Source organism: Mauremys reevesii, linkage group 2 (genome assembly GCF_016161935.1).
Source record: "Mauremys reevesii isolate NIE-2019 linkage group 2, ASM1616193v1, whole genome shotgun sequence".
Lineage (NCBI taxonomy): Eukaryota > Metazoa > Chordata > Testudines > Geoemydidae > Mauremys > Mauremys reevesii.
This window is the reverse complement of record NC_052624.1, coordinates 23063773-23076571: the sequence shown is the minus strand read 5'-3', so window position 1 is coordinate 23076571 and position 12799 is coordinate 23063773. Positions and strand designations below refer to the sequence as shown.

The window sequence follows — 12799 nt, the reverse complement described above, 5'->3', positions numbered from 1 at the left end:
CCAGAGCAACCTACCTGGCCAAGTAGAGACTGTTCACCTGTCGAATTGTGGACAAACATGTTTGTCCCGAGTGGGCTTCGCTGCAGTTTATTCTGGACTACCTCCTGCATTTCAAGCTCCAGTGTTTGTCCCTCTCATCGATCAAGGTCCATCTAGTGCAGAGGTTCTCGAACTGGGGGTCGGGACCCCTCAGGGAGTCACGAGGTTTTTACATGGGGGTTTGTGAGCTGTCAGCCTCCACCCCAAACCCTGCTTTGCCTCCAGCATTTATAATAGTGTTAAATATATAAAAGAGTTTTTTTAATTTATATGGGGGGGGTCTCACTCAGAGACTTGCTGTGTGAAAGGGGTTGCCAGTAAAAAAAAAGTTTGAGAGCCACTGATCTAGCGGCCATCTCAGCATTTCACCTGCCATTTTAGGGTAGGTCTGGGTTTTTTGCTCAGGATATCAGTCAGATTCCTTATGGGCCTGGAGTGGCCTCTGCCCACAAGTCAGAGACCCTGTTCCTCCATTGGACTTGAATCTGGTGCTGTCTCAGCTCACGGCTCCTCCCTTTGAGCCCCTGGCTTCCTGGGGTCTCTTCCTCTCTTGGAAGGTCATGTTCCTGGTTGCAGTGTCCACCCGGTATCCAAGATTCAGGTGCTCACCTCGGAGCCACCGTACACATCTTCTACAAGGACAAGGTCTAGCTAGGGCCACACACGGCTTTTCTTCCTAAAGTAGTTGCTCAGTTTCATTTGAGCCAGGACATTTACGTACCGGTCTTCTTTCCAAAGCCGCATAAGTCAGAAGACGAGTGCAGGCTACCCACCCTGGACGTCAGGAAGGCTCTGGCCTTCTGCGTGGATAGGACCAAGTCATTCCATAAGTCGATGCAACTGTTCATCGCTGTGGCCGACAGGATGAAAGGTCACCCGGTATCCACTCAAAGAATTGCTTTTTGGATCACTGCCTGCATTTGCTTCCGCTACAACCAAGCGAAGGTGCTGCACCTGGTGATCGTCACCACCGACTCTACCAGGGTGCAGGCCTCCTGGGCGGCATTTCTGGCCCATGTGCCTATCCAGGACATCTGTAGGGCAGCCACCTGGTCGTCTATCCACACTTTTACGTCCCACTATGCCCTTACCCAGCAGGCCTGTGACGATGCTGGCTTCGGTAGGGCAGTACTGCAAGCGGTTAAAATGTGAACTCCAAGCCCACCTCCGTGGATACTGCTTGTGAGTCATCTAACATGGAATAGCCATGAGTAAGCTCTCTCGAAGAAAAAATGGTTACCTACCTTTTTTGTAACTGTTCTTCAAGATGTGTTGCTCATGTCCATTCCATTACTTGCTGTCCTACCCTTCTGTCAGAGTTGCCAGCACGAAGGAACTGAGAGGGTGCAGGGCTGGTGGCACCTGATATACCTCCACATGGGAGCACCACTCCAGGGGACGGCACAGCCTGCCCTACGGATACCACTAAGGAAGAAATCTCCCACTGTGCACATGGGCACATGCACACCTAAAATGGAATGGACATGAGCAACACATCTTGAAGAACAAGTTACAGAAGGTAGGTAACCATTTTTCATCAAGATTGACTGTCCAGAGGACAAAGAAAGTTGGCCCATGGGATTGTGGGTTGCTTTTGCCAGACTCCCAGAGCAGGAGTCTAGTGGGGCCTACCCTGCAAAGCAATAGGGTTTGAACCATGCGTCCTGGCTTGACTCAGACTTGAACTTCCACTCCCATAAGGTTCTGGGACCCTGGGTCTGAGCCCTACGTTAGTGCAATATGTGTGTAGACAGAAGGGGATTAAGATTGAGTCTGAGTTCTAACCCTGGGCGTACATTACATTATAGACATACCCACACTTATAGAACAAAGGAGTGCATAGACTAACTCCCAAAGCAATATTCAATATCACTTTGTGCATACAATAAAAGAATTGTTTCCAAGTACTGTGTGTCACAACCTGTTTTACTGGAGACTGCAGAATCAGACGTTAGGATTATAGCAAGATAAAATGTGAGCTTTAATGTCCTGGTCTATCTCCATTTTCAAACAAATACAAACTTAATTAGAATTTGTAGCATGTTCCTTATTTTAAGTTGTGTATTAAACTGTAATATGCTTTTTAAAATGTATAGCGAATTAACTTTTAAAAGGCTGTTATAGTTGTCAGTTCACAGATAGCTGTAACTTTCTTGCAGTCCAAATCAGTCTGATTTAAAAGTACTCTTAGATGCGTAATCTGCTCACATGTTGACTTTTCAAGCGTCAAACATGAAGATAGTTTTTCATGAGATTCACTTTCTGATATGTGCTTGCAGTGACTCCAAGGTTGTCGATAAGCAGCAGAGAGAGACACAAAGTATGGAAAGACTTTCTTCCACGCTCAGTACTGCATGTAAATCAGTACAAGTCAATGGGGCTGCCATAGTAAGTGATATTACTAGCTGTCTTTTGGAAGTGTTATCACTTGATGTATTTTATTAACAGTACAGCATTTCCATTGTTTGTCTATTGGTACCTACAGCATCTTTACCCTTGCCTCAGGTCTTTTCTGATGACTTGCAATAATAGAGCTGTATAACATGTTGCAGGAAAATGGCAAGAGTATTTTTGCATTTCCATGATTAAAATTCAGCTCACTGAAGAATTAGAAGGAACAGTTCGTCATAGGTGGAGTGGCTTGCCTTTTTTTTTTTTCCCCTGAGCCCCAGTAAGTGAAATTTTGGAGTTGGGAAGGAGAGAACATCGATTTAGGCAATTGTCATCTTTTTATGTTCATAGTAGAGAGTTTTGATATGGGAGCACCATTTAACTAACACGTTTCCTCTTATGATCTGCTAACCCACTTCCCCATAGTTTGGTTTCACTCCATCCCCTCCCTGCTGCCTCTCCTTCCTCTGTTACTTCCCCAGATCCCCCAATACTACCTCTATCCATTATCCCAAACCTTTGTGGAGTTTTTGGCAGTCACTCAGACCTAATATGTTTATCAGGGAGACTGAAACCTGCACTGCACTGCCTATGTACTCCAGGCACAGCAAGGTGTGTAATGGTGAACTTTACTGATCACAAAAGGGGATGTTTGTAGGTGTTGGCAGAGCCTGTGTACTAAAATACTTAAGCACATGTGTAAATAATGTCTACATTGCAACGGAAGCCCAGGGTTGGGTTAGAACTCAAGTTAGCAGACCCTGGGTTTGTTAACCTAGAGCTAGAGCATCTCCACTCATTTGTAACCTCAGGTTACTAATTGAAACCGGATCCCAATCTGGGGCTCTGCTGTCTACAGTGCATTATGTGGGCCTGAGTCCAACAACCCATATCTCAGACTTCCTAGCACCTTCCCAAAATGTGGCCACTCTGGTCCTTTGTTCATGGTGCACTGTGTGTGTAAACTTGACTGTCCACCAAACTTGACAGTCCAAAGGACAAAAAGTTAGTCTGTGGGATACTTTTGGCAGTCTCCCAGAGCATAAATCTGGTGGGGCTGCATCTACATTGCAAAACAGTAGGGCTTGAACCCTGGGTGCTGGCTTGACTCAGGCTGGAAACCTCTACCCCCAGGGGTCCTGGGAACTGGGGTCCAAGCGCTGGATCAACAAGATTTGTGTAGATGGAAGTGAAGGGGTTAAGTTTGAGCCTGAGTTTAAACCCTGGACTTCCATTGCCATGTAGACATACCCTTAAAGGCAACATTGCTTGAGGCACTTATCTTATCCAGAACTCCAAGTATCATCTGATGACTTTTGAGCCTTGTCAACAATTGGATGGCATGTCAATGACTCAGACAGTAGGGTTAGCTTCAAATATTTAACTGCTTTTTTGCCTGTCTCTGGTGCTGTATGCAAATATCCATGTTTTCTTTTGATTCATCGATTTGTCCTTTCTGCTTTGGGCAATATGCTAATTTGACCTCCCTGGTGTGATGACCACCTCCTGCTCCATATTTAGATATTTGATTTGACAAAAAAATTTGCCCCCCCTTTTTTTTTAAATAACATTTTTTTCAAACTCCCTTCTTTCTTGGTACTGCTGCCCTTTTCCATCATAATCTGAGAAGAGGGAAGAGAACTGGTTAAATGGAAAGTTTTTTTTTTTTCTTAAGAGTGCTTGCCTGTGTCCATTCCATGTTAGGTGCATGATGGTTGGACATTTTTCCCTTAGCAGCATGCAAAGGAACGATTTTGGAATCTCCTGGAGTCGTCTCCTCATGCACCAGTATATTGGATGCCGGCAGCCCCACACCTTCTCAGTTCCTACTTACCGCCTGTGACAGTTGGAATGCTCCTAGCTTTCACAAGTTCCCTAGTGTTGTTTGTTCTTCGATTCTTTTCGAAACTATTCTATATAGTTTAAAACTCATCAAAGCACTGTGGCAAATGCCATCCTCTTTGCCCCCAACATCTAAAAGGGCAGAGAAAAAAGTATGCCCCTGCCCAAGGCTTTGAATGCATGTACTCCCACCCATACGCCCCCATGGTCACTGGTGGTCTCACCTGCCAACGAACAGGACAGATGGGCAATCTAGCACAACCCCTCAAAATAAAGGCCCTAAGAAACTTGACCTTTTTGGTATTCTACTGCCAATGTAAAAATGTATTCTACTGCCAGTCTGCAACTACATATCACCAATCAGCAAGCATTGCTGGAGCAGTATGATTACAACACTTGGCATTCAATGGCCAAGGTCAGGGACTCTGCCCAGGAGTCAAGACAAGAGTTCTTGGCCTTTTTGGAAGAGGGTGAGGCAGTGGCCACAGCCTCTCTTCAAACAGTATGAGATGCAGCTGATTTGGCAGCGCCGTCGATTGCATCTGCTGTGTCCATGCAACACAGTTCATGGCTGCAGTCCTTAAAACTCTTGAGCAACATCCAACTGTCATCCAGGACCTCCCATTCGAGAGTAATGCCCTGTTTTTGCAGCAGATGGACAGCAGGCTGCATGGGCTGAAGGACTCAAGGGCCACCCTGTGCTCCTTTGGGCTCTAAGTATCTCTGACCTCAAGGAGGCACTTCCAGCCGCCGCTGCCCAGATACTCGGGTCCACCTTGACAAAGCTCCTATATAATGAAAGACTTTTTTAATGCCACCATCTTCCCCATTCTCCTCGACTCCACGGTCGGGCCCCACTTGCCGCTCGAGTGGCCCATGGCAAACATTTTGAGAGTGTGCCCAAGGGCAACGCACCAGACTAACCCCAGGATCCAGATCCCCTTTTATTTTTGCACTGGTTGTCCCCATTCCTTTCTGCATGGGCCTGAATTATCTCAGATCTTTGGGTGCTCAACACCATAACATCTGGTTACACCCTGAAGTTCTCCTCCACCTCTCCCTCCCCTCCCATCCTTCTTCAGGGACCCTTCTCACAAGAGACTTTTCATCCAGGAGGTGGGCAGGGGCTGTAGAGGAAATTCCTCAAGATTTGAGGGGAAAGGGTTTTTATTCCTGCTAGTTTCTAATCCCAAAGTTCAAGGGGGGGCCTCAGACCCATCCTAGACCTGCGTCACCTCAAGAAGTTGAAGTTCCATGTGGTCTCCCTGGCCTTCATCTCCTCTCTGGATCCAGGAGACTGGTATCTCTAGATTTAAAGGACACCTATTTCCATATTTTTATTTTCCATGGTTGCACAAGATTGCTCCAGTTCGTAGTGGGCCAATTCAAGGCACTGCCCTTCGGCCTTTTGTCTGCTCTGAGGGTCTTCACAAAGTGTATGGCAGTAGTGGCCGCTTACCTGGGGCATTGAGGGGTGCAGATCTACCAAAACGTAGACAACTGGCTTGTCAGAGGCAGGTCATGAGCCCAGGTTCAGCACAGCCTTGATCTGTTGTGGGCCACCTGTCAGGAGCTAGGTCTGCTTATGAACGAGCAGAAATCAACTCTGGCCCTGGTTCAGCAAATAGTTTATAGGAGCAGTACTTGATTCAGGCCAGGGCCTTTCTGCTGGAATCCCGATTTCGAGCCATGTTGGACCTCCTCATGCTTTTAAGAGCCACACCCAGGCACTTGTGAGTGGGTATGCCTCAAGCTGCTGGGCCACATGGTAGCATGTACTTGGTCCAACACGCGCGTCTGTGCCTTAGACCCCTGCAGATATGACTAGCATCAGTCTATGCTCCCAGCAGACATGATTTGGACCTACTGGTCACAATCCTGTAGCACATCCATCAAGGCTTGATGGACAGACCCTTGATTGATGTTGGAAGAGATTCCTTTCACAGCTCCATCTCTATCAGTGATGTTGGTCTCTGAATCGAATCTGGAGTGGGGAGCCCACCTCGATGTCCTCCGTGCACAAGGTCTCTGGTAATAGGATTTGTCAGAGAAAAACTCAGTTGTCACTTTTTGGATGGGTGCAGCATAGTCAGATACTTCATTTATTCTCAAGCGATTGCAGAGAGGGGGAGTGTGTGCTAGGACATAGGCAGGTTTCTTAAAAGATAAACAATTACAGCAAGCATTTATACCTTTTGTTACATACAATAATAAGCAACAGCTGCATTTTGTTTATACATAGGTCATCTGTTATCTTATTTTTCTCACTTCTATTTAGATGCCAATTTACATTCCTCCTCAACACAAGGTTGCAATGACTTCTCCCACAGTTCTTTCCCACTCGCTTCACACAATCCTCGCTTCTACAAATCTTGCGTTATTAGGGTTACAGCTAGCCTAACTCTTGCTAACAGACGGTCTTGCATTAAGATCCCCTACAAATCCCTGTCAGTTCTTTCTCTACTTCCACAGATTGTTCCCTCCATATAAATGTCAGGGAACTCAGGGTGATATGCTTGGCCTGCCAGGCGTTTCTTCCCTACCTGATGGGCAGAGTTGTTCAAATCCTGACAATACTGCCGCGATGTTCTACATCAACAAACAAGGTGGAGCTTGCTTATCAGCCCTGTGCCAAGATGCTCTCCAGTTATGAGACTTCTTTGTGCAGCACGCCATTCATCTTGTGGTTTTGCACCTCCCAGGGGCCAGGAATTCACTGGCAGATCTCCTCAGCAGGTTCTTCTCGTCTTGCCTCCAGTGGTCATTCCACCCACAGGGGACTCCCCAGGTGGACCTGTTTGCATCCAGACCGAACAGGAAGTATCAGCAGTTTTTGTTAAATTGACAGGCTCAACAGAGGTTCCCTGTCAGACACTTTTCTGTTCCTGTGGACAGGCATTTCTACACACTTTCCCACCAATACCCGTGCTGCACGAGATCCTCTTGAAGATCGAGAGGCAAGGCAAAAATCATGATGGCTCCAGCGTGGCCTTGACAGCATTGGTTCGGCATGCGCGTGGATCTCTCTATAGCTTGAACCCTGCTTGAACTCCTGAACGGACCTACTTTCATGGAACCAGAACCATCTGCTCCATCCAAACCCCAGTATCCCTTTGTCTGACAGTGTGGCTTCTGCATGCCCGTATGCTGAGAAACGGGCCTGCTCGGCTCATGTGCAGCACATCCTGCTGGATATCCGGAAGCCCTCCAGCAGGGCGATCTACCTGGCCAAGTGGAAACACTTTACCAGTTGGGTCTTCCCCCTCCAAGTCCATGCTTCAATCCATCCTGGACTACTTGCTTCACCTCAAACTCCAAGGCCTGGCCTTTTCATCAGTCAGGGTGCATTTGGCAGCTATCTCAGCTTTTCATCCTCTGATCCAGGGCAGATCAGTCTTCTCTCACGAAATTATGCTCAGGTTCTTGAAAGCCTTGGAGAGGCTCTACCCTCAGAACCGCGATCCAATCCTTCCGTGGGACTTGAATCTGGTTCTCTCGGCTCACAGGTCCTCCCTTTCAGCCATTGGCATCCTGCTCTCTGCTGCTTCTCTTGTGAAGGTGGCATTCCTGGTAGCAATCGCTTTGGACCAACAGTTCTCCAAGATCAGAGCTTTCATGTCAGAACACCCCTTCATGTTTTTTTATAAGGATAAAGTCCAGCTACACCCCTATCCAGCGTTCACAGTGTCCTATAATCAGGACATCTTCCTACTGGTCATACTCCTGAAGCCTCACCAGTCTAACAGTTACATTCTTTAAATGTTAGACGGGCTTTAGCCTTCTACATCAAGAGAACTAAACCCTTCCATAAGTTGACACAGCTTTTCATCACAGAGGTAGACAGAATGAAGGGCCTGCCTGTTTCCTCTCAGAGGATCTCCCTGTGGATAACCGCCTGCATCAGGTGCTGCTATGAACAAGCCAGGGTGTCGCCACTGGCTATCGTGACTGCCCATTCCACTAGAGCGCATGTTTCTTCCGCAGCTTTCTTCGTGCAGGTACCAATTCAAGATATCTGTAGATCTGCTACCTGGTCTTAGGTCCATACCTTCACGTCCAACTACACCCATCACCCAGCAGGCCTGGAATGACACCAGCTTTGGCAAAGCAGTGTTGCAAGCCGCACAACCATGAACTGCAAGCCCACTTCCATGGTTACTGCTTGTGAGTCACCTAACATGGAATCGACGTGAGCAAGCACTTGAAGAAAAAACGATTATCTACCTTTTGTAACTGTTCTTTGAGATGTCGCTCATGTCCATTCCATGACCCTGCCCTCCTTCCCCGCTGTCTGAGTTGACAGCAAGAAGGAACTGAGAGGGTGCGGGGCTGGCGGCACCCATTATACTGGCACATGAGCAGGGGACTAGAGGGGGCGCCAGAGCCGCCTTATGGATACCGCTAAGGGAAAAATTTCTGACGACTGCATGTGGGTGCACACACACCTAACATGGAGTGGACATGAGCAACACATCTCAAAGAATAACAGTTATGAAAGGTAGGTAACCCTTTGTCCAAAGTAGGCAGTCTTAGTATTAGCAAATATATCTGTTAAACTTTAAAAGGAGATAATTCTTTACCCCTGTTCCCGTCTTGTTCAGGTTCAGATGGGAGGTCATACTCTGTTGTTCAGAGATAAATCTGTTACTCGAAGATTTCTCTTGCTTACAGCCAACCTTGGCTATAACGCTACTTGCATGAACTTCACATGCTAGATTGTGCTAAATCTTCCCTGTAGTTGCATATATTATCATAGTCACAATGAAGACTAATACTGTTTTAACTTCAGTGTCTTGTGTTTACCTTCCATTTCACAGGAACTACGAAAACCTAGTTATGCAGAGATTTGCCAGAGAACAACTAAGGATCCACCTACATTGCAACCCCAGAAAGAACAGAAGCCAAACACTGTAGCTTGTGGGAAAGATGAAAGAAAACCCACAGAAACAATAGAGAAAAACAGAGAACCCCCTCCCACAAAGTCAAATCCAGGACAGCCCAAAGACCAGAGGAGACAGTCAGGGCGCAGATCGCCCCCTCCAGCCATTGGGAAACGTTTAAATAAAGAACAGAACACCCCCCCAAAATCTCCTCAGTGAAACTAATGCTTGGGAGGGGGTTGAAAAGAGTTCTACTTCCCACAAATTAAAACCCATGTTCCCATTCAGAGTACAGAGAATGAGTTGCTGGTTAGGGAGCTTGCAGTGCTGCTAGGCATATAGAATGCCTGCAAGCTTTTTCTTCTATGAAATAATTTTTTTACCCTCTTGAGCAAACATTCTATTTTTCCAGGATTTAATTGATCTAAACCTTATGTTTAGGTTGGTGCTTAACTGGAGGTGATGCAAGTCTGATTATTTTCAAGATAGAAAATGTGTTATCTTAAAAAAATCAATTTTTTTATCAAGCCTCCTTGTGGCAATGTGAATACAAGCTCAATATAGTGAGTATTCCTGAACTATTAAGCAGAACTGTGCTGCTGCAATTTTTTTAATAAACTGGTCTGCAAGTAACTATATCTCTAAAATGTCCAAAAGACTGATAATGGCAGCTAGCGTAGAGCATGAAAAAAAGTGTATCGTACAAAATAGTATGAATATGACCTTGAGGATTTTTTTTATTGGGCTGCTGTTCCAAGTATCAGTTAATAAACTTGCACTTTTAGGTTAAACTAATAGTTAACTATAGCATTTTTTAAAAACTAATCTTTTTTGATGTCTTCTACAAAAAAAGTAAGTCCTCCAGAGAGCACCAGTAGAGATTTTTCTAAAATATTTGTGTTTGGATGTACTGCAAGCAAGTAACCAGCTTCTCACTCCAGAATAAAATGAATACTATAATTTCCAAATACAAAGCACATTGTGAATAGAAAAAAAATGAGGTTGTGAGCTTATATAGTGGTGAAGCCTGCTAATGGCTGTTATCACAAGAAAGCACAGTAGTGTTCTTGTGATGATCTAAACTTCCCCCTCACCAGGATGGAGTTAACTAGTCATTACTGTACTTTCTAGTTTATCCCTGTGCTTAGTGTAGACTTTTTTTTTTAACTTGGCCCCAAGTGCTCTTTGAAAGAGTTCATATCTTAGTCAGCCTAGTGTTGACGTCTTCCTGTAACTACAAGCATTGGCATGTGGATTTAAAATTTTCAAACCTTGAGATAATGGTATGTGTTTTTTGTGGTGGAGGAAGAGATCCCTGCTATTTACCTCTGGGATGAGGTTTCTCACACTTATATTTACTTTAGAAGTGATGCGCTTTCTGAAGGACAAGGATGCACTAAATTAGCAAGCTTCTAATAAAGTTGAATATAAATTATTTTTGTTTTAAAATGGCTAAACATTTTCTTTAAGTGTTTAAATAGCAGGCAGGTCAGATAAACCTCTTTCCTGCTGAATATAACAGTACAGTTTATTCCACAAAAATGTTTGTTTAAACAACTGATTTTTTTAAAGAATTATTTCCATCCAATATTTAAAGACTTGAATTTTATTTAAACTTGAAAATGACTTTGCCTTAACTTTTGTATAAGACAGCTTAGAGTTAATGAAGTCTGACCCCCTTAAGGGTTAGCATGAGTTAATTACAGAATTACTCAGTTACAGTATGTATCTATTGTCACTGGTCTTACTGGGTAAACATACTGTAGTACAGGAACTAGCAGCAGTTTTTGTAATATACCTTAAAGATCTTAAACAGTTGATCTTTTTCAGATTGTTGAAAAATCTGTAAATGCAAATAGTCAATACTGTATTAAATATGTGCACTTGGAAGTGTGTGCTTTGCTTGTACAGTTGTAAATAATCAGAACATATAAAAAGGTACCCTAAAGAAAAAAAACTGATAAAAATTATTGATATATTATAAATGTTGCTGTTGAGCTGGATGTAGATAAACTAAATGTTGTGGTTTGAATATTACTTTAATTTGTTGTTTTGTTTCTTTTATTTTATTCTGGTGTGCTGAACTGACTCTGCCTCTTCACTGCAAAAGGGAAATGGAAAGAAGGTCTTATTTCAAAGCCCTCAAATGTTTTCATAATAGTCTCTCTAAAAGTGTGCATTTCAACCAATAGGTGTTCCCTAACACAATGTAAATAGTCAACTCTGGCACTCTAGCTGTTCAACTGAAACTTTAAAAATCCCAGTAATAAAATCAAATTCATTGGGATAATAGTTCAAATCGCCAGGAAAAAACACCCTGAAGCTCATTTGACCGCCTCTTCCAGGGAGAGTATCCATGCTTACCTAGACGGATAATAAGCTCGAATATGGCTGTGTATTTAAAAAAAAAAAAGCAGTTTTTATACTGCAGATATCTGATGGCAATGAATTGACCTTTTAAATCCAGCCTGCTTTGTACTGCAAATGGGCAAGATGGGATGTGTTTGTTCCTTGGTTAAAAAGCACACTTTGAATTCTGTTGGAGGAGCTAAGACTCTGACAACAGTGAACATCACCAAAATTTAGAAACCGGTTCTGTCATTGGATTTTAATATTCTTATCCTTTCCCCAGTGGGCAGTGAAAATGGCAGCTAGACTTGTATATGGTTTAGGCCAGCTGTGTGATTTGTTGTTTGCCTGCTGAAAGTATAAACCTCAACAGCTGCAAACAATACAAAACGGTCACTTACAGCAACAGTGTACAGCTAATCATAATAGCCAACTGGGACATAAGGTAATATATTGAGACCAGCGGATTGTGTTGTGCTGTTCTAATGTATTCTGCTGCCATTTTGTACTAGGTCAATACACTGTAATTACTGCTTACCCAGCAACAGTCTGTTGCAACAGGAGTTTAACCTTTGCTCTGATGTGGTTTTATAGCTTTTTAAAAATAAGCAAAAGTGACCTGCCAAGTAGCTGTATATAATATACAAAAACTTATCTTTGCTGCATTTACTTTGAGATTTTTCCACTCAGTGACAAAATGGACTTTCAGAGTAGAAAGTTGTGATGTTGCATGCAGACTGTTGCTATGGTTCCTATAGCTATTAACATGTGGCTTTTAAAAAGTGAAAAGGAAAAAATCCTCCCAGAAAGCAGTATCTGAGTTACAGGTTCAGAGATAAAGTAATTAAAATTGGCATTTTAACTTGTAGGATTGTGTGGTGATGCTTTTCATTTGGAAGTATAAAACAAGTTAACACAGGATCTGTATTTGAAACAAAGGTTGCTTTTGAGACATAATGTGAATTTCATTTCAGATCAGTCCCCACCATGACATCATAATTTGCCACTTAGAAATCAGTGGAAGGTGGCAAACTTTTATGTTGCTGCATTATCTTCTGAAGATTCAGCAGTTAATATGGAAAGGCCCTTGTTTGTGGGTGCGATGCAGTGTATCACAAGCAACAGCTGACTGTAATGGTGCATACCTATCTCTATCTCCTTCAGCTAGCGACGGTTAGGGATTTTTATGTGCTTTGTAACCTATTACACTAATAGCAGCAGACAATCAAAGACTTTCAAGGAGAGCTAACAGCTGCCAATTCATGACATAGAAGTGTAATATGGAAGCTTTTTTGAGG

At 43.8% G+C, this 12799-nt stretch overlaps 1 protein-coding gene across 3 annotated transcripts in view; it reads left to right on the top strand.

Annotated features, from left to right (window-relative positions):
• Window positions 1-11565, top strand: part of LARP4B (La ribonucleoprotein 4B) — a 106891-nt gene extending 95326 nt beyond the window's left edge. For all 3 annotated transcript variants that reach the window (XM_039526090.1, XM_039526093.1, XM_039526091.1), the window contains 2 exons: window positions 2319-2427; window positions 9090-11565. In XM_039526090.1, the coding sequence (XP_039382024.1) occupies window positions 2319-2427; window positions 9090-9371 (391 nt within the window). In that variant the 3' untranslated portion in view covers window positions 9372-11565. The remainder of the gene's footprint in view (window positions 1-2318; window positions 2428-9089) is intronic.
• Window positions 11566-12799: the final 1234 nt, after the last annotated feature.